Source organism: Apteryx mantelli, chromosome 17 (genome assembly GCF_036417845.1).
Source record: "Apteryx mantelli isolate bAptMan1 chromosome 17, bAptMan1.hap1, whole genome shotgun sequence".
NCBI classification, from domain to species: domain Eukaryota; kingdom Metazoa; phylum Chordata; class Aves; order Apterygiformes; family Apterygidae; genus Apteryx; species Apteryx mantelli.
Genome location: NC_089994.1, coordinates 19,737,618 through 19,759,382, shown reverse-complemented (window position 1 = coordinate 19,759,382; position 21,765 = coordinate 19,737,618). Strand labels below are relative to the sequence as shown.

General features: G+C 37.2%; 1 protein-coding gene across 1 annotated transcript in view; it reads left to right on the top strand.

Moving 5' to 3' along the window:
* Positions 1 to 21,423, top strand: part of PITPNB (phosphatidylinositol transfer protein beta) — a 38,898-nt gene extending 17,475 nt beyond the window's left edge. The window contains exons 8-11 of the mRNA XM_067307410.1: positions 6,554 to 6,631; positions 13,741 to 13,851; positions 15,022 to 15,144; positions 19,482 to 21,423. Coding sequence (XP_067163511.1) covers positions 6,554 to 6,631; positions 13,741 to 13,851; positions 15,022 to 15,144; positions 19,482 to 19,532 — 363 coding nt within the window. The 3' untranslated portion in view covers positions 19,533 to 21,423. The remainder of the gene's footprint in view (positions 1 to 6,553; positions 6,632 to 13,740; positions 13,852 to 15,021; positions 15,145 to 19,481) is intronic.
* Positions 21,424 to 21,765: the final 342 nt, after the last annotated feature.

Here is a 21,765-nt window from a genome sequence, read left to right as displayed (position 1 = left end):
GTTTGTTTAATCCTAAATGGTAGCAGTTTATCATTTTGTGGCAGGCATTTTTTGAAGGCTTTTAATTGTTCTTCTACCGGGGAGACATTTGTTAGGTGTACTTCAGTTCTTTGAAAAATAGCTTATTGTTCACGACAGGGGTCAGTAATTATAGCCCCCCCCCTTTTTTTTTTCAGTAGTAACTGTGCTGAAGGAAATATGGTGGATTGACCACATGGCACTTCCTGACACAGATTCAGCTGCTGATTATAGGGTTTTAAAACGAGTATGTTAACATATGCTAACCTGATGAAAATACAGCTGAGTTCACTGACATCTCTATAAAAATATAGATCGTGGTTCTTGATGCTAAATAAAACATCTTAAAAGAACAAGTCTTCACTCTAACCTTAGACTATCAGTTATGCTTGAGGCATTTTATCATTTATTTAGTAGCTAGTGCTGTATGAAAGCACCCAGCCAAGTGTGCATTTCATTATAAAAATATTTAGTGATAAGACTGGATTATTTTATGAAATTATTAAGGTTAATGTTATGGAAAAAATCTCTTGTTCAGTGCCTGTTTTCAACAAATAGCTTTTTACCATTCAGATTTATAAGACTATAGTAATTTGTTATGCTTAAAAAATATTCGCTGTCTCTGTAATACTGTATTATCCTTTTTTTTCTTCTTTTTTTTTTTTTCTTTTTCCTTCCACTTAGGACAGAGATGTTCTGCTTTCTATCTTTGTATGCTTTTGGTGCTTCCATGTCTTACTGCTGTCCAGGTTGTTTCATAGATCAGAAAACTGTTCAAAATAATCTAATCCTCTACCTCGTTTTCTAAAGTATAGCATTGACTAATAAACTGTGTTTTTGTCTGTGTTAAAGTTATGGGTTACAGATAATTTGAGACAGTTATTAAAACAAAGTGCTTCTCTTCAATCCCTACCCTGTCTGTCCTTCACAAGAAGTGTTGGAGCTCAGCGACACGTCACTGTTGTAGCCTGGCCGTGGGGGGTTCAGCCAAACACTGCCTTCTCATAAGGAATTGGTTTCCTTTAAGAAAAGGTTTTCAAAAAAAATCACTCCCTTCTAAAAGATACGTGTGCTACTAGGAAATCCAGGCTGCATATTCCTTGACCTTTAATATTATAAATGGAGAGTGTATTAGGCCTTGAGTTTGCCTAGAAGCTGGGTGATACCAAGTTACATGTGTTCATCAAGCTAGACCTCCAAAGAAGTCTTGAGTTATGGTAGTGTGTTAAACTTTGGCCTACAAAGGTAGACCAGGACCAAAAAATGAAAAAATATTTTTGTTTGGAGATCATACTGATATTTTTGAGTATCCCAATTGCTGCTTCATCATAAAAAGTCATGTGAGTTTTCAGCTTTCTTTCAATTTTATTGAATGAGCCTTTTTCTTTCACCAGGAGAACAGTGAATAGCAAAGTGTCCAGTCTGGCACTTGTGTAGACTTTATTTTGTGCATCTTCTATGTCCTTTGCTCCTCAAATATGTGTCATTTCAATATTCTTTAGATTATTAAAACCTGCAAGGAATTTCTGTTTTCTGCACTCTTCTATTTTTGCTCTAAAGATACTAGGGCAGAGTTAAACACAGTGTTCCAGGAGAGGACTTACTGATCTGCTGATATATTTTTAGTATGCTCAGTCTTGGTAGGTGTTCCGGTATTTTTCTCTTCTGTCCACTGCTGCACAGAAAAAAACAGTTAGTTTCTCTTGTGCTCTTAGCTAAAAACATGCAAAGGTGTGCGTATAATTTGGATTGTTGGCTGCGATGCGTATGTGTTTCTCAGCTTTCCATGCCTTCATTTTGTCTATCAAACGATGTATTCTTTAGAAATGGTCCTTCCTCTCCCTCCCGCTAGCTGTTTGGGGGATGGTATAAAACCCACCAGGAAAGGAGCTTGCCTGAGGTGGAGGAAATGGGCACAGAAAACTCCTTATCAAATGCCACTCAGTTTCAGGAAGGTGCTGTATCAGTGCCCTGCTGAACTGGATGTAGCTCAAGAGGCTTTGCTTGTGGAGCAAGGAGTGTAAGAAACTTGGTAGTATTTTATAGAGTCCTCCCAAGATGGGCATACTACTAAAGTGGAGGGAAGTGTTAATGTTAAAATACAGCTATTCAGAAATTAAAGTAGCTACATTCTTGTCGTTAATGTTGTTATTGATCAGCTGGATGGCAAACTAAGCAGTTTATCTGATAAATGTGATTATATCACCTTAATCATTTGTCATTCTGTAATCTGACCTCAGATCTTTACCACTGGCTTTATTTTCAAGGTGAGCAACCTGATATTTAACATACCCGTAGAAATCTCTTAGAATCCATTAGGAGCTATTTTTAAGAGGCAGCACTTCCTCTATGTATAGACTAATTAAAATTAAAATGAAAAATAACTTTCCTTTGGATTCAAAGTAACATTACTTAGTGGTTCACATTAAAAAAAAAAAAAAGGCACATATGCACATGTACACACAGAACAAAGCACTAGAACAGCCTTTAACAATAAATGCACTTTTCTCTAACTAAAGCTTTTGGCAGAAAATGGGGAAGACTTTTTACTTAGGGAAGAAAAATGTCTTAGCACACTTCCTCCTAGGAAGAGTGGTTCCAGAAGACTGGCTTTAGCATTGTACTAGATTAATCTTTATGCTGTTGATTTGAAAAAAAAAAAAAAAAAATACTGTTTATAACAACTTAGTGGCAGAAAGAGAATTTTTACTAAAATGAATAGCTGATGTCTGGAAGTGAGAGGTAGAATGCTATGCTTGTCTTAAGTAACGTTCAAGAATTTCACTGAGAATGAACATGAAAGCAGCACAAGTGACAAAACTATTACTAAGTGTTGGTTAAGTGGCGCAGACATTCAATTAAACACACAGGTGCTGAATAAAACTGGAATTATGTTCTGGTTTTGGTGTGAGAGGAGACCGGTGAAAGCTGGAGTGGAACTCTGTGGTTGTAACACGTCCAGGACCTTCCCTGCTGAAACTAAGAAAGTCAAGGTCATATCTAAACACAGTACCTGTTTTTATTTACAAAACTGGCATTAAAATGTGAAAGCTCTTGTATTTCATTGTTCCCTTTAGATACATCGCTACCCCAAAGAAACAGCAGTACTTATGCCAGGAATTAGTGATCTAAAACAAGATGTTTCTTGGAAAATTGTTTATTCCTTAGTATAATTTAATCCCCTTTGCAACATCATCCATTCCAATGTTTAAATGAAATTGTTAAAGGGCATTCATAATGAGAAATTTAAAACATGAAATGTATAAGTATTTATATAAAGATATACTGCTACAGTATTTTTGGATATTAATACTCATTTTTAAAGGTGATTTACTTGTAAAGATTTTTCTTTTCTTCTTCCAAGGATTGTAAAAAGTATGTATCAAATTAAACCTTAAGAATACCTGGGACCTGAGGATTCAAGTAGGCTGCAGCTGTCTTCACCCCCAGTATTTGAAATAACTAATAAGATGGGAAGCCTACAGCTGGTGGCAGGCACTGTAAACCGTGCGCCAAAGGCTTCTCGCTGTTCACTGCCCCCATTGGCTTCCTAAAGAAGAGAGAATACAGAGCCAGCCGGCTGTCTCCTCCTGTGCTGTTGCTCGCTCGCAGGTGTAATTGAGAGTTAGGGCTGTGTACTGTATGCTGAAGCTATTGTACATCAAGGAATGTATTTGCTTGTTTTAATGCCTATAAAAAGGATGTGCTTTATTCCAGTAAAATCATAAAGAAGCAAGTTTTTAATAAATTTCAAAAGGAAAATATTATTATTTGTCTTTTTGCTGTTATAATAACTCAATTCAAGATTTAAATAAGTGGACTTACATTTAAATGTTGCTGACTTTCAGTGTTAATGTACAGTGCTTACGGTGTTTCCTCATATTGTTCCCAAGTGCTGGATAAAGTATTCTATTAGCACCAGTGGGAGCATTCCAGTTAAATTTTCTGGCTGTTATCTGGGTTCTCATTATAAGCATGTATTCTTTTTATAAGCATATTTATATCATTTCAGCTTAGAGGGAGAAACAGAGGAAAATACTTTTTTGTGGAAGTTTATAAAATATATATTGATTAGCAATACGATTGGCTTTTGAATCACTTTGGTGTTTCTAGAAAATATTTGCTCAATTCTTAGAATATGTATTTGAATGCTTAACATATAAAAGTTTAGTCTATTTATCTAAATACCTATTAATGCTTTCTAAATGTATTATATAATGGCTGAGAAAAATCTTAAAAACAGTTTCTTCAGTCTATTTTAATGCACAGTGTAGGTAGGTGCATTAAAAGAACTGAGAGCAACATGAGAAAACTGGGGATAAGAAAGGATTGGGGAATAATAGCTGAGTTTCTGTAAGTGAATTCAGGTTCATCTGACAGGACTTCCTGGATTTTCCAGTCCCATGTAGCTTGCAAAAATACATTGTAAATGTCAAAATGGTTGTGAAAGCATTAATAAGTAATAGTTTAAATATTGCTAGTCAGCTGTAATTTGAATAGTCTGACTGCGGATTTGGAATTTCAATCTAGAAGTAGCCTTTGTTTCTTCATGGTATGGGTAGAATCTAGATTTGAAAACTGTCATGTGTTAAACGTGATCTTTGATTCTTATGCCAGCTTAAAGACTATATTACTCTAACAGCTCCTGAATTGTGTATGATATAGTATCATCTATTCAAGTGACATGAGTTGCACACAAAAGATACAGAAATGGAACTGTTCTGGGAGGGTTGAGGAAAGCTGGAATTCTTTTGTATGGCTGCTTGTACCCAGGTTTGTTTGGGATTTTCCTGGTGAATAAAGATAATCATGGTGAAAAAAATGTCAGATATGAAGTTCAGCTTTCCCATATCAATATAAGAATAATGGGGAAGCCAATGAAATGGAAAGAAAAAATCAAACCATTTGAAACAGTGGGAGAGAGGAAGACTTTTGCACAGTTCATAATTCATTAGTCACTAATTACCGCAGGGTGCAACTGAGGCCAAGAATGAAGGTGGAGAGAAATACCTAGTTATATGAACCTCCATGACTAAAGAGTTTACATCCTTTCTAGGAAAAAACATAATGTTGAAGACCAAACTGTTTACTGCCCGGGTTAATAGCTCTGTCAGTGGGTTATTTGTATCCTTCCATGAAGCATCTGTTACTGGCCACTGAGACAGAATATTGGATTAGAATGGACCAGGTTTAACCCAGTCTGACAATTGCTGTTCTGTAATGCTACACTCTTTGGGTTTATTTTAAGTAAGCTTATGTGCGTGCCTTTGTCTACAAGAACTTTATAATTCAGTTGTCTAGAGAAACTAGTTCTCCAAGCCACAATACTTCTGCAATGGAGATGTAACTGGATGCTTTCAGTGCGCCTCAGACGAAATACGTTTCAGTTGCAGTATTCGGAGACCCATTTGTTTCATTTATTTTTATCTTGGGGCTGATAGTATTTCATTTGGAATATAGGTGATGCATTAGAAAGGTAAATGTTTAGTTTTACTTCATCTGTGAAGCAGTCTACAATTGTGATTCCTTGTGACAACTCTGTGATGCAGGAGTAGGGAAAATGCCAGTAGCTGCTTTTCGGTGGCATTCCTCTCACTCTTTGTTCTGAAAATTTTGTCCTTGTTAAAACTTATTTTTAAAAATGAGACGTGAAGCTTTGCTAAACTTAGAATTTTCCTCTGAGGCTTTCTTGGGCTTTTCTGTAGCACCCACGAAGTACTTGTCATACTTTAAAGTAACTTTAAACTTCTACAGTTCTCCTTTGTTGCATGGGTGTAATGGTTTTCTTAGGCTGGTGTTTTTCAGATACTGTATGAACCTCACTTGCTGTCAGTTACTGAGGTCAGGGTTTCATATGCTTTCCTAATTTCCGAAGTAGTATCTTTATCAAATAATCATTTCCATACCCCTCATCAGTATAATAAGTTAATCCATATGTTGGAAGCATTGGTCATCTTTCAGTTTTACTAGGATTAGCTCTGTTTACACTACATGTGACTTGGTAAGCAGTGATGTCTGTTCTAAAGCTTAAAGCAGGGCCACTCAGACTGCTGCCTTGGCCCTCTCTGTGCTTAGCCTGCCAATGTGTCTCTCGGACTGAGATTATGCCGTTTCTAATTTTGCAAGTTAGTTTACTTACGTCTTCTTCCCTTTCTTCTCTCCTTTCTCTGAAGTGGGCATATCTTGCACTTTGGGAAATGCTGGCATATGCGTTTCTTTATTATTGCTTTCCCTGCCCCCAAAAGTGTCCAGAACTGAGAGGATAGTGCTTATGTTGCACGGTGCCCAGCATAAGAAAATTTTGACCTAGAGGGGGGGCCCTATAAATAGATAACGAGCACCAGTTGTGATATTCAGTGGATTAAGCTGGTGTGATGGTATATTGAACACAAGCTTAAAAACAGGGTAACAAATCCCCCCCGCCCCGCTCCAGACCACTTGGATGAATCAACTTGGTAGTCTTGAGGAGAAGCTTTTTACAGTGGGATATTGTATGCATTTTTTTCTGACTCTCAGTTCTTTTTTTATGTTATAGGACTACAAAGCTGATGAAGACCCTGCATTATTCCAGTCTGTTAAGACCAAGAGAGGACCTTTGGGGCCAAATTGGAAGGTACTAAGAACTGACTTTACAACATTACAAAGTCTTAATCGTCAAAAAATGTTCACAATTCCTTAGAGACTAGCACTGGTGATGCTAGTCTTAAAACAGTGGATAGAAATTGAATATTTATTTTCTTTTTCATATTCAGTTAAAATTCTGAATGTGTTAGTAAGCAAAGTTGCTTGATATTACTACTAAAAATAAAGTGATTTAATTGAACAAGTTTAAAAATTTGCAATAAAAGCTATACAAATTAAATGGGATGGATGTTATAGGTACTGAAGATTGACAGCTGAATATGCACTATGACAGATTTCATGCAAGTCATCAGACTGTTGTGTTAGCCACTGGAGGTAAATTAAAATGCAAAAAAACTAATTGGAATCTTCCTTATATTGAAATGATTACAAGTGTATATTTCTTAGAGCACAGTAAAGGATCCTACATGTGTATGTTTTATTTAAGATGATCAAAAACTAGCAGAATGTAGTGACAAATATAAGCCCGTCTTTACCTTGCCCTATTGAATATCTAAGTGCATTTGACTTGTGTGGTATATATGCATAATGCACACAGAAAACCTACAGTATTTCATCATAATGAAGTATTTTACTTTGGTAAGATAATACACCTTGTGTATGTGTGTGAACAGATGCATCTACCATGTTCCTGAAGTTCTTAGCCTGAGATAGGTAATCTGGGTTGGTTTGTGGAATTAACTTTCTACATTCTTCGGTCATTTAGCAACTTTCTGATAAGTAGGCTTTGTATGACTATGGAAAAATGACTTTTATTTTAAGGTAGAGCCATCAGCCTTTTACCATGACTGCAGTTACCCAAGCCTTTATACAGGAAATTTTCTTATAAGTGCATTATGCATGCTGCTTGCTTAACATCACCTACCTTTCTCTTCCCTTCTCTCCCCCCTGCCAAATCTGACCAAAATGCAGTGTGGTAGATTTCCCTAATACCATTAATGGATAGTGTGAGAAGTTTATTTTAAAGAGATATTAAATTCTGTGAAAGCTATTCAGCATTAGTGCTTCCTTTCTGCATAAACAACCTTACATTATTGGTCATCAATATGACTGTCATGTGAAAGCTTACCACTTAAAATCACACCCAATATAAATTTGCTGTGCTTGCATATTCAGCTACAGGAAAATCATGTTTGAAGACTGATGTTCTAGTAGGCAACATAGTACTGATCCAGATATGTCAGTGACACCCTTACATCACCTTTGTAATTTCTTACTACCCATTATATACTTCTCTTGACAGTTTAGCCTAAGACACTTGCTGCATGCGTAAAGAAGATCCTATCTTGAAAAAAACTTTCCTAAAATCTGCTTCCTGAGCCTTGAAATAGCTCCCTTCTCATTTCTTTCAGAACCTTGCTCCACTCAAACTTAGATGCAAACTTGCTGTAGACCAATGTATACCAAATGGAAACCAACCACACCTGAACAGCAATGCAAAACTTGTCAGCACATCCCTACACCCATCTCAAAGCATGTCCTTCCACACACAGCCATCAAAAGTCATCTATGTATTTACATCCATCCCAGAATGAAACATACTTTGCTACATCAGGTATCCTTGTAGAAAAACTAACCACTGTGTACCAGAATGAAAGTAGATGCAATTTGTCAAGAATAGGTCCCTAGTTACCGATTAGAATATACTCTTTCACAAAATAATTGTTCCATCTGTGACCTCAGCTCTGGTTTGTAAGGGAGATCTGTGGAACACCTTCAAAAATGAAGCAGAGATACTAAAAGTCATGGAAGATTTGTTTTACAGTACATCATAATTTTCCTGTCCCACGATTAAACCAGCCTGTGTTCCACAGGCAAGAATGGCCTGTTTTTCTCCCATCTGTTCAAGACTAGTGATCTTTTTGTTGCTCTATTTTTAGCATATCTTCCCGTAGGCATTGTCTAGTGCACAACTATCATTGATAATCATTTAGACTAATCGCAGCCTCTGGGGCAGTTTCTGCGATTCTGCACACTTATCAACAAAACTTGATCTCAGATTTTCAGATGAATGCCTGCACTGATAAGAACCAACCTGTTCATATGGTTCATACTGCTTTTTGTTTGTTTTAGTATAAAATTCAATTTTGCAAATAAATAGTTATCAGAGAAATATGCAGCTGACCATTTTGATATGTTTATAGCCTTTGCTGAATTTCCAATATAGGAACTGATGTCCTGAAACTGATAATATGCACAATTTGTCATTACTGTAAATGCAACATTTCATTGACAGTGATGTAAATGAAATTTAGGGTCTGAAAATCTTGGCATAATTTTACTACTTAGTGTGTACTTTGAAGAATTATGCTTAAGTAGCTACTGAGTTATTTTTTTAAATGCATTACAAATGATACCCCAAATTCTTAAATTTTCTTAAGCATTAGACTTCATTAACATTAAAATCATTTAGTTTTTCATTACCAAGAAAAGTTGAAAATATAGAATGAATGTTTCTTTCTAAATATAATGTGAAGTACTTTCTCTGAGAGGTGTGAATTTTCTTCCAGTTCATTACTTTAGATGTCACCATTATTTATTTACTGTTAGTTTTTGCAAAGCATCAAGATAAGTGTCAGGTGTTGGAGTAGAATGCGTTGGACCATCAGGCTATCGGTCCCTAATTTCCTTTCCTAAAATGCAAGCAGAAAGGTAGGCAGAAGATATTCCCCTTTCTCATATCAGAAGCTTGTCCTTTATCTTAAGTGTCAAATAACTGACTACCATGTCTAACAGCACAGAGTTGCCGTTGCCCGCTAAGCAGTGCCGGACGGTAATGAGAGTTATCAGCTAGCCTAAGATCATAACACTGAAGTAACTTGGATTCAAGGACTTAATGTCTCTTGTCCCACTGTGGACCGAGGTTCTAGTTGCAGGGGTACTTCTGTGCAGCACTAACCATTTGCTCCTGTACCACCCTTTCCCATATGCTGGTACAGTGGTTTGAATGCTGCATGGAAAAGAAGACAGCCGGATTTTTGTGAGGGTATGGGAAATGATGGGGCAACAGAGGCAGCTCAACTGAGATGTGATGTGTCAGTGGAGCGAGCAGAAGGGGTACAGGCTACTAAAGCTGGCACATCGCTGCCCTTAAGCTGCATTGTCAAAAGAAATGCTTGTGAAACTACATTTGGGGTGCTCCACATTCTTTCATTTGCCTTAATTAGACCTGAGGGTGCAGTCGATGTATGCTGCTGACCTAACTGGGGCTATTGTAGCTGTTCCTTACGTTGTCTTTTCAACGTGATGAAAGTTGATCCTGTGATAGCTCGACTGTATGGACACCGCAGTGCTGTCATGGCTCCGTGGGAATTTTGTAGCAACAACTTCGCAGCTGAGCACTTAAGTAATGAGTGCTTGTACAAGAGACTCTATAAGAAAAAGGATTTCACTAGTCAGTGCCACATGCACACTTAAATGTTGGCTTGTGTGATAAGTCATTGGCTGCTTATGTTCCCCAGAGGAAAATGTGGAGATTTCAGAGAGTCAGCAAGTGTGTTCAAGCTTGTGTTGTGGCAGCAAGGACTACTACTTCTGGGACTTGTGGGTGTGGAGAGGGATGCATGACTGGTTAATGACCTGTATTTGCACAGAAGATTTAGTTGCTGTACAAAAATTGATTGACTTCCATCTTCTCTATAGCTACTGAAGAAAAAGCGAGTAATAATGTACTTTTTACTAAGCAACATCTTTGGGTGCAGTTGTTCCTCTGTAGTCAAAAAAGAACAAAATACTGGTTACTGTGCTTTTTTTTTTCATTGGGAAACTTGCAGAACCAGCTCCACAGAATACATGGAGCAAAAGACTGTTTCCGAGAGTGTTTTGCACAGTCTCTTGTGAAAGCTTGCCTGTATAAACAAATGTTTATGGAGACCTAGTCTCTAGGAAGCAGGATAAAGACAGTCCTCTACAGTTCTTTTCTGAAGTTGGTATGCCTATTTTATTTTTGTTTGGTGTCTAGATACTATGACAATGATGGACCTTAGAGAAGAATCTAGAGTGTGAATGTTACTTCATTTTATCTGCTACTTCCCCTGCTCTTTAGTGTTCAGTGTCTTAGTCAAATGTTAGTAGAAGCAGAGATTTTTAATTCTTTGTGCTGCTATTGAGTATAGTCTCTTTTAAGATCCAGACCCATCTATAGGTTTACCTTAATAATACTTTCTAGTTCAACTTGAGCATGAACATTTCAAAAATAAGCAGGTGAGCAGAGTGTTAAAATACCATGAGCTTTGTTCATAATAACTTCCAAACTGGAGTGGTTTTGTTACTGTAAGTTGCTGCCGCACGTCCAGGCATCAGTGATTCTTTAGCTCAGCATGCTAAGAGACTTTAGAATATTCAATGCATTTAAAAAAAAAAAAAAAAAAAAAAAAAAAAAGTCTCTTAATTTTTAGTTGCTTTTTAATGTCTCCCTTGCATCGAAACTTTAAACTGTATGAGAACTGGTTAATTGATTGTTAGTTAATATTTAAGATGTCTTGTATATCAATATAGGTGTATTATATGCCCTAGATACTATATAAATGTTAAGTTAGAGTTCAGCAATACCATATACATGGTATATGTACACAATCTATACATATTTACATGATCTTAGTTCTGCTGTTTGTGTATCCAAAGACAGAAAATAAAAGACAGAAAATAATTCTGGTTCAGAAGTTTTCTAAGCTTGTAAATAGCTAAACATTGGTAGAGCTTCTGGGGGAATTATCAGTATTTTCTTCCTTGAGTTTTATATTCTTTCCTAGGTGTCTGCCACTGGCTGCTGTCAAAATACTGAGCCAGGTAGACCTTTGGTCTGACTCAGCGCAGTTGTTTGTAGGTGTGATCTGGGCCTGAATAAGGCTGGAATCTCATGGAAGAAAATTAGTATTTTGTGCCTTTCAAGGTGATAAAAGGGGACAGGCATGTATGTGAACTTCCATTACTATAATACTCTTTCTCCCTGGGCTAAATATACTGGCTAGCAGAATAGAATTCTCACATTATTCCTATAGACTGTGCTGAAAACGTGCATCCTGCCTTAGACATTTGTTCTTCTTTCCTCTTCAGGGAGGAAGCGGGGGGGCTGATGCAGGATTGGCCTGTTTGGGCCTGTATGCCCAAACAAAAGGCTTACCAAAAAAAAAAAAAAAAAAAAAAGGCCATAAAAGGAGGAGGAGGAGGAGATCTTTGAATACTTGGATTGGGAAGCACTGAATTTATGTATTTTTGTTAATTCTGGCCTTTTACTGGTGCCTGGACATAGACTCGTACAGTTTGGGAGCGCAAAGCAGCAGCAGCAGTGCTTTCTTTCCTGTTTGTGACTAGAAAGAATATCAGTCTTCTGAGGGTAATTGGTTTTCTTTTACTCTAAGAAACATGTAAGAACTCTCTGATGATGAATCTTTGTGATAAAAGTTCTGTCTTAAACATGCATTATTCAGTTTTTGTTGTCCAAGATTTTTAAATGTCTAGATATCTCTGAAATCTTTTTACTGTGTACATGACCAAAGGAAGTGGTCCATTTCACAGTCAATAGAAACCTAGTTTAAAAATGCCATAAGTATTTCCATTTAGAATTTTGTTACAGGTATAAAGAATAAACATCTGTGGATGTCTTATACTAGTTGCCAAATGCAGGTTTTGGCAACTTCATTTTATCCTTTTTTTTCCTTTCTCTTTTACATGGCTTGGAGTAACCAAACATGCTTTGTTAAATTAAAAACATGATAGAGTCTCTTGTATTATGTAAATTTGGCTGCATGAGTTGTAAGGAAATATCTGTATACCATGTTACACACATCAGAGATACTTCAAAGTTGTTTGGAAGTAAGAACTGTAATAAAACCTAGTTTCATGATGCTTGTATTTTGAGTTTTCTTATTCCGATTTGATGCATCTTTAGCAGCTTCACAGTCTCTTGCAATGCTGCTCCTCTGAACTTCTGGACTGTGTTAACTCTTCATACACACACTTGGAACAAATCTGGTTAAACAAACCTCATGCGTTCAATCTCCTTCTGAGATAAATGGGAGTGAAGAGTTTCTTCCGCCCTCTCCACAGATTGTGTCAACAGGTTGCAAGACCAGTTACATCTAACTAGTACTTTTTGCAGTTAAATAATTCTAACCAAGTCCATGCTTAGAATTTTGGTGTAGGAAATTTTGAGGGTAGTTGTTCTTGCCCACTATGTTTGACAGTGCTCCTGTCTTTCCTAGCAGCCGCACTTCTGTTGTTATAGGGAATGGTGGTGGTTGTCTCCTGAATTTCCCCTCAGTTCATTCTTTTGGGGATCCTTCTTCCCCACTAATCTTTGAGCCAGAGCTGCTTCCAAGCACTCTTTGAACTGAAGCTTTCGTGAATCTTAAGGCCGCTTACTTGCCATTGAGGAGGAGAGGTCCTTTCCCTTTTTTTTCCTCATGTGAGCAGGAGGTCTGCAATTCACTATGCAAAAATGAATATGTAAATTATGCTACGCAACTAGAAATTTCCTCTAGTCCTGGGTAAAAACATACCCTTCTGGCACGGTCTCCTAGGGAAAGGGAAATGAGGGAGAGGAACTGGGGAGAGCTTGCCAGGCTTTAATCTCTCTTTGCAGTGTGTAGACAAAACAGAATTGAAATGGACTTAAATTTTATGCTTTTGTGAGAAGTGATCTGGGGATAGGGGGAGGTATTATGTTTTATTTGAATCTTTTTTTTCAGTGCATGTGTTTTCCACCATTGTAATGAGGTAGCAGCTCAGATTATAATTGTGTTTTGGCAATAGATCCAAAAATATAAAATAATTTGGTGCCAGCTGTTGTAATTAAGCATCATTGTCCCAAAGAAAACCAAGAAAGTATATGACAGTGCAAATCATGAAAATAAAAGCAATGTTAAAACTTAGATTTATAGTATGTGTTTGCAGCATGGATGGAATTTCTTATAGACTTAACCTGACGACATTTGTTAATCCCTTGTACCCTGTTTCCAAAGTACAGTGCAGCCATTTAGTAATAATTAGAGTGATAATTTCCAATAATCATATTAAATACGTTTGTCTGAAGTCCTTGTTTTTAAAAAAAATAAATTCCTTCCAATTATCCATAAACAGAAAGAGTTAGCAACTGATGAAGACTGTCCTAAAATGTGTGCTTACAAGTTGGTGACTATCAAATTTAAGTGGTGGGGATTGCAGAACAAAGTTGAAAACTTTATCCAAAAGGTAAGTGCTTCTCACTAGCTGGGCTGTTGCTGGGGAGGTGGGATTGGTGGGGGGCGGGTAGGGGTATGTAGGCAGGTTGGTGCTGTTTTGGCATGGGGTTTTTGAGGGGGGAAAGTGATGAGGTTTTCTGTTGCTTACAATCAAGCAGTTCCTGTTCATTTCTTCAGCAGTTAGAACTGTTTGTGTCTAGCAGCGATGGTGTTTCATTGGCAGTGCTAGAATAACTTTAAGCTAAAAAAGCAAAAATAGAAGCCATGATCCTATCATTTAAGTTTAAGCCTTGATTGTGCAAGCCACAACACTTGACAGAAGGAGAATTCTTTGAGGCTGTTTTTCTTTTAGATTAATAGTTGTGCAAAAGATGTGCTGGAGTTTTTCTAGTGTTGTATGTACTAGTTTTCTTATGAAAGTGTTCTTATGTTTATGCTAATTCTATAGTATTTGATTTTACTGGAACTGAAGGCTTGCAAGACCAGTTATAAGTAAGGTATAATCTAATACTTTAGAATTTAATTGACAGTTGTGGTAGTTTGGGCAAATTATATTTGCTTTTTATTTCATTAGCACTGTATTATCAGAATATGAATTGTGATTTTTTTTTTAAATGCATGAATAAACACTCTGCCTACATATAAGTTTATATTCTAAAAATTTAATCTAGACCGTCGTGTCAGTTCTCTTGAATCCAGCCAGAATGTGCTGGACCAGTGAGTTAACCAAAACATGATATTCCAGTAGCTCTTTCATATGTTGTTTCCTCACAGACAACTAAAGTGAGGCCATTTTTATTGTGGTAACCAGGGCTTTTAGCTCTGAGTGCATCACACAGCTAACTGCCTTAAATCTTTACGTATTTCAAAAAATATGATAGTAAAAGAAGAAAATTACAAACCATAATAAATGGCAATGAGATGGAAGAGATAGTTTGTGATGGCCGCAATACAAAGTAAGAATTAGGAGATACTGGAGACTGTCTTTAGTGTGGGGGTGGTTTTGAGAAGCAGGTGGCTTTGATTAGGATCCAGGAATGTGGAGAAGCTGAACTGTAGCACTGTGAAACAGCACGCACCTACCTAAAGATTATACCTCTTCAAATGGAATAACTGCAGTCACTTCACCAGTCTGGCAAAATGTAGACCTGTTATCTAACGTTTGTTTATCTTCTTAAAGCAAGAAAAAAGGATATTTACCAACTTTCATCGCCAGCTGTTCTGTTGGATTGACAAGTGGATTGATCTGACTATGGAAGACATTAGGAGAATGGAGGATGAAACACAAAAGGAGCTGGAAGCGGTAAGAATGCTTTAAGATTAGTGTTTGCATGCCATCTATCCATAGCTCTGCCATCTAGACAGTTCAAGAACTGAGGCAAGTTGAATAGTATCCATCCCCTTGCATGTGTTTGGGCAATTGCTGATAAACATTACGACTTCTGTAGTGGTTCTCCTCTGCAGACCCATGCACTTGAAGCTTCTGCATACTATGTTGTGTCAATCTGGAAGTGGCTGTAAGGTAAATGCTCATGAGAAGTCCCTAAATCCAGAAAGTCTGCACTGAGCATCTCTTTATGTGTTGTCATACCCATTGCACAAAGTCCCCTTCAGTGCTTTTTTACCGCTTGTGAGTTAGAACTCAGAGCTGTCATTTCACTTTTCTATTGTATGTCTTGCTTTGTTTAGTTGCTAATCATCATTAGAACTGATTATTTTCCCTTCAAACATGTCTTGAAGCAAGTTGTATGTGTCACATGACAACAATTGCACTCATCCTGATTAGCATGACAAAATTGAGACTTTGAACTGCAAAAAGGTAGTTGGTAAAATTAACAGGCATAAGATGGTCTCAAATTTCATGCTTTGGTGGTTGTGAAGACCAAATACATATAGTCTGATCTGTCTTTGGACTGATGTCTGGAAGGAAACTCGCCCATAGAGCCGCTTTCCCTACTCTCTCTTTTAAGATGTAGAGGAACATTATAGGCTAGGCAAGGAGCTTTCTTTTCTAGTCTCTTTCCAGAGCACGACCTTTGGCGAGAGCCTTTCTCATTTTAAATACTGACATCTTTTTAGGTTCTTTGCAGTCTGTGGAGTTGCAATTCTATTTCCTTCCTATTTTGCCATGCCATTTGCTTTATGTCCCAAACCCATTCAGCTTGTCACTTTCCATCTATTGTCTTGGTTCTGTCAGGACACATGTGCCCTCAGCTATGACTTGATTTTTGCATGGTTTTAGCTCATTTCAGCTTCTAGATGTCTTTAAACAGATTGCTTTGTGCTTTAGACCTATTGTTGATAGTGGCTCTGAAGTGCACTTTACTTCAGGCCTAGCCCATCTTTGCTCTTTGTGTCAACATTCGCTGTAACTCCCTCTTCATCCACGGTTGCTGTGCTCTTCGTGCGTGGACTTCATGAACTGCCTGTAGCCATCTTGCATTGCGTGGAGATGTTTTCAGGGTTTGGGAGAAGTGCTTCTTCCCTATGTGTGTGTGAATAGGTAGATGTTCTGAGCTAGTAAAAACAAACTTTCTTTTCAGATAAGCTGAAGGGATTGTCTACTTTGGCAGTTTCCAGAAATATATTTTGAAAAAGCATGATGTCCGTCCCTTCTCACAAACGCTGTACTCTCTCACTGGCTTTTGGATATTTTTGGTTATGGCAGGTGTTCTCAAAAAAACACATGGAATTCTTCTTTTATTCTACTTTATGCCAGAACCTATTCCTAGAGCCAGCTGTCTGTGAAGGAGGAAGAGTAACCACTTTCCTCTGTCTAACTGGCTTTTATCAGAAGGGTTCTCCTTTTCACACCCGTAGTTCTTAATTTTGAATGAAACAAACTTTATCCAATTTCTCTGAGAAAGAATAGTGGCAGTGTGAGGAGTGCATACAAGGTATGTATTGGAGAGAGTAACTGGTGTTTAACACACACATCTATGTGCATGAGAAAATTTCCCTTTTATGTCTGTGTGGACTATAGTTGTCAGTCTTCTGTAGAGAAAGTTATCTGTTTCACATTTTTCACTGGTAAGTAACTGCTTTTTGTACATTTTTTGCAAAATACTATGTCAGAAATAAATCATAGATGATTCTCTTGCACAAACAGGATATGCTCTGTGTTGTTTTGTTTCCTGTGAAACAGTTTGTTTTATAAATATTGTCTCCTAGAGAAGAGCAAAAAGGAGCAGAATTTATTTCTTTATGCATCATGGCTAACACAGGATCTTGATAGCAAAGTATTTGCTACTTTTTAAATTTTTAACCTTAAGTGAAACCTGGATCACTTGTTTCTAGGTAACATTGATCCCTGTTAAAGAGCAAATCTATTTCCCTAACATTTTCTTGTTTTGCACAGCAAGGCAAATAATTTATTTCAAATAGTTTGTCATGTAAGACTTCACCATCAGGAGCTTAAATATATTTTTTTCGCAAGAGAAATGCATTAACACTAACACAGCTTTTCTATATATATTGTGAAATGTGAGAGGAGTGGGAACCTACTGTTACAATATATATATATATATTTTTTTTTTTTGCCTAAGTGTTATAACAGCGGTATCTACAAACACCTATAAATGATGCAGTCCCAAAATTTTTGTGGTGAGGTGCATTATTGGAGAATAACAATCTAGAGGCAAAAAATGTCACTGCAAATACAAAGTGAACACTAATTTATACCAAATAATTTGTTTTTATGTTTTATATCCACCTACTTCATCCATTTTGATAAACAGTAACTTTCATTAAATCCTAAATAAACCACAAAACATTTGTTTTATGGCCTGGACCACTGGAAAGAGCGAGCTTCGTGGTAAGGTACTTAGTATGCCAAGAATATCTTCATGCTTCCAGCCTTGCAAAGAAATATTCAGCTTTTTTGACACTATGCAGTTTTATGATGCTTAAAAAGAAGAAACTGCAGAAAGCAAGCCAGTATCTAATAATATTGGCAGCATTACATTTTCTTATGACACATTGCTTTCTGTTGCTATTCTCTTTCACATTAAAATCCTTTCTTCTTCCTGGTTTGAACTAATCTTTCTCTTTAGATTCTGTGCACATTTCAGTTCTTTTGTTAGTCCTGTTCTTCATCTTAAGCCAATTTTTATTGTCAGGATCTCTTCTTTTGTTACTTTTTCGTTACTCCCTGAATTCTCATAGGTGTTCTTCCAGAGTTTCTGTATCCCAGCACATTCTTTTCTTAGATTTTTCTTTATCTTTCACTTAATGGTTTATATATCTGACTCCTGGAGATGAGGAGCACCTATGCCTCATTAAATACACATCAGCTAATCAGTGTATAGTAGAAAATCACCTGACCCTGCCAAAGCACTGTGATCTACCGCATGCCTTTGCAACAGTGGGAATCCCTACTGGATGTTTCGAGCAGTGTGGTGTAGCACTGAAGCATCATGGGCTTTTAAAAATCTAAGAAGCATCATTTACAGCTGCTGTACGGTTCCCAGACTTCCTCCACCAAAAAGAGATGCTCTGTATATCTGGTCTCCACAAAACTTCAGCTTTAGCTGAGGCTGCTTCCCGTTTTGGTCCTGGCTGGGGAAAAGTCATGTAGCTCATTACTTCTCTCTTACTAACCAACAGCAAGATAGGTTCTTTATTTGGTAGCTTACAGTTTTATTTTACGTTTAGATGCGTAAGAAGGGTTCCGTTCGAGGCACATTGGCTGCTGACGTCTAGAGGAGTTCTCTGTAGGTTCTGAGGCAAATCAAGCCGTGTAAGTGAACTGTTGGATGAAAAAGGAGAAAAGTTACTAATATACTGATGATGGGAGTTGTTGGCAGAAACATCTAAATGCATATATATCCAGATAACACTTTGGGGCCTTACTCCCTCCTGTTTGATAACCTTGATGTGATGAAAAATTGGACGTGATCCTTTATGGCCCAGGTGCATAAGAGACCTTCACCACAAAATGGCACTGTAGTAGACTGCAGATGCTCAGTCCAGTTGCAGAATGCCTTACATGTTGGCCATGTAACCCCTTTCTTTGTGCTTATCTAGTGCAGAAACCCAAAATGCACGCCCTTGTTGTCATCACTGTGCTGGCACTGAGCTCTGAAGCCTGCAAGTTCTTTTCTGGGCACAAATCAGAAAAGCCAGTGAGTATTATTTTGCTACTCACTCAGTCTGGGTTTGTCCACATAATTTAGAGAAACTGTGGACTGCCATACTCAAAGCATGTTAATTTTTTAAAATCTAGTTCCGCACAGAAATTTATAAATACTAAATTGTGTTAAAATTGTTACTGCAGGAAGCAGTTTGTCCAGGAGTTGGAGACTTTTGAGTATTTGTGTTCAGTACTTTAATGTTGGTGTTTCCCACTGTGACTGTGTTAATAGCTCAGATGGGATCTCCCAGTCAAAGCAGTTTTAAAATCCTGCTGATCTGTGTGAAGATTCTCAGAGGACTGGAGCTGCTGTCCACCAATGAGGAGGATGGTATCCAAATTAAGATTTCCTTACAAAACTTGCACTGCTTTGGCATGACCTTGCTCAGTGCTGGTGATATTTTGACTGCCCTGCCCTATTTTTCTTGGAAATTAATGAAATCACCTATTTGGAATTTAGTGTTTGAAGTAACTGTTAATGCTTAATTGTGTATTTTCTTTTCCTGCAGTTACGTAATCAAGGCCAAGTGAGGGGAACAAGTGCTGCCAATGATGAATGATGATGGATTTAACCGTCACATGCAGTGTTGATATACAAATGTGTGTGTGGATGCATGATTATTTGTATATAATTATATATACGCACATGCATACTGAAGGAGGTTGTTACAGTGTCTCCAGGGTACTATACCTATCCTCAGCAAAGATGCAAAGGAAACTGCTTTCATTATGTATACCTGAAGCAAATAAAAAAAATCAACTGAGTAGTGTCATTTAAAGGATGAATTAACTGCAGAATTATGCTAACTGGTATGTTTCATGAATGTCAATACTGGACCAATTTATTCCCTACTTGTTTTTTTTCCTGTCTTGAGTCACTCTGCTATAACTTGCCCACATCTCATTGTAAAGAAATGGATTCAAATAATTTCAATTTTGTGTCTTCCCTATGTGATTATTTTTTGAATAGGAACAATGAATGTATTTATAGCTATTTATTTCTGGATTGTCATTATCCTATAGTCAAAACAGAAAAATTTTTCTATTAGTGGAAATTGGAGGACTTTTATTACTGAATGAGTTTGACCCAAACTTTACCCATTCACTGATTTAAAAAAAAAAATCATGTTTTATTGGACTTTTGTACATTGAAATGCTGATGTTTTTTCTTCATTAAAATTGGCGAGATTAAGGAAAAATGACTTGTGATTTATAAAATAATTGTAATTTGAAATTTTCCAGAAGCTAGCTTTTTAGACAAAGAAACTGACAATACTTGTAGACTCTTTCAAGTATATATTAGGCCATGCAGTAAAAGTGTGAAGGGATAGCCCTTCTCTAAAGTAATACTTCCTGTTAATGAAATCGCTATTTTCCAAAGTTTCAGTTTGGAAACTATGCAAATGGTCTTGATTTCACACACGTTACGCAATGGAATATAATTGTGATTTTAGCTCTTTTCATGTTGAAAATACACTTTAAAAAAGATGTATACTTTCAGATATGATGAAAGTTTAAATTGTAGCATCTGACATGTTTCTCTGATATTTGTTAGGAGTAGACACATAAAAAGAAAGATGATATAATAAAGACCTGTTGTAGATAACTCTCAAATAGGAAAATGTCTTCAGCATTTTTTAAGAAAATATTCAGATAGAGCATATCATAGATGTATATTATCAAAAATCTTGCTAGAGCCGAAACAAATTATTTTAGAAACACTAGTTAGATAAAGGTCTATTAATACCTGGTTTCCTCCCAGCATCCCCAGAAACCTCTGCAGGGCAAGCCGTGCTAAAGCATCCAGCTCCTTTCTAGTCCCACATACATCCAAGCTTTTTGGAATCACGGTTGGCTTAATTTGCTTACAAAAGGATTTCCGTTACAGTGACAAAATTTGCCTGGACTTCAAGGGTAGCAGGACCGGGTCTGCCACGTGACTCGCCCTGCCGTGCACCTGCCTGCTTGGACTGCCAGGCACCGAAGTGTCTGCCAGTGCGTGGACATATTTTGTACATCTCTCCTGCGTAATTTCACCCTCTTACCTTCCACACTGCAAAGTTAATCTTTTTCCTGTTTGGATTACCAGTTTAAATGGATGTTTGTTCTCTATACCATCAGGAGGTTGGTTTTGTAAATATACATACACACATGTGCGCACACACAGACACATGATTTTAAAACTGTTTGCTACCAGGAGGACTGTTGCAAGCCTGGGAACCTAAGGGCTCAATTCTCCTTTCAGTGCTGGAATGTAAGTCCCACTGTCATTAATGTAAGTCATAATGCAAACTGAGGGAAAGGGACCCTACACCTTCCATGTTTTTGGACTAGTTGTGAAAATTTGAGAGAATCTTGTAGTGAATGTAAAATGTTTAGTTTACTTTGGCAGTCTCTGGTGTGACCTACAGTAAAACAGTCAAATTTAATTAAATAAATTTGATCATAAAATGCTCTGTCTCTTGTCTTAGGTCTTAGTATTTGTGGTTTTCTAATGACATGGCATTTAGTTTTATTGAGCTGTATGAGAAGTCTGGAAATCCTGTAAGGATGTGCTTTGGTGGTTGTGAGCTCAAACCTGTGTTTGAATGCTAGTGGGAATCTTGATTTTTAAGGAGTTCAAGCTGAGTAACAGATACTTAGAACCTCACCACTAACTCGAGTATGGGGAAGGTATTTTGGTTCTGTTGTTCTAGTACTGTATTATGATTGCCTACCTTAATGTGCCAGGCCAGCAGTTTTGCAGAATGAGCCATTTGCAGGAATTATTCTGGTGATACAGTCGCTCTCTGG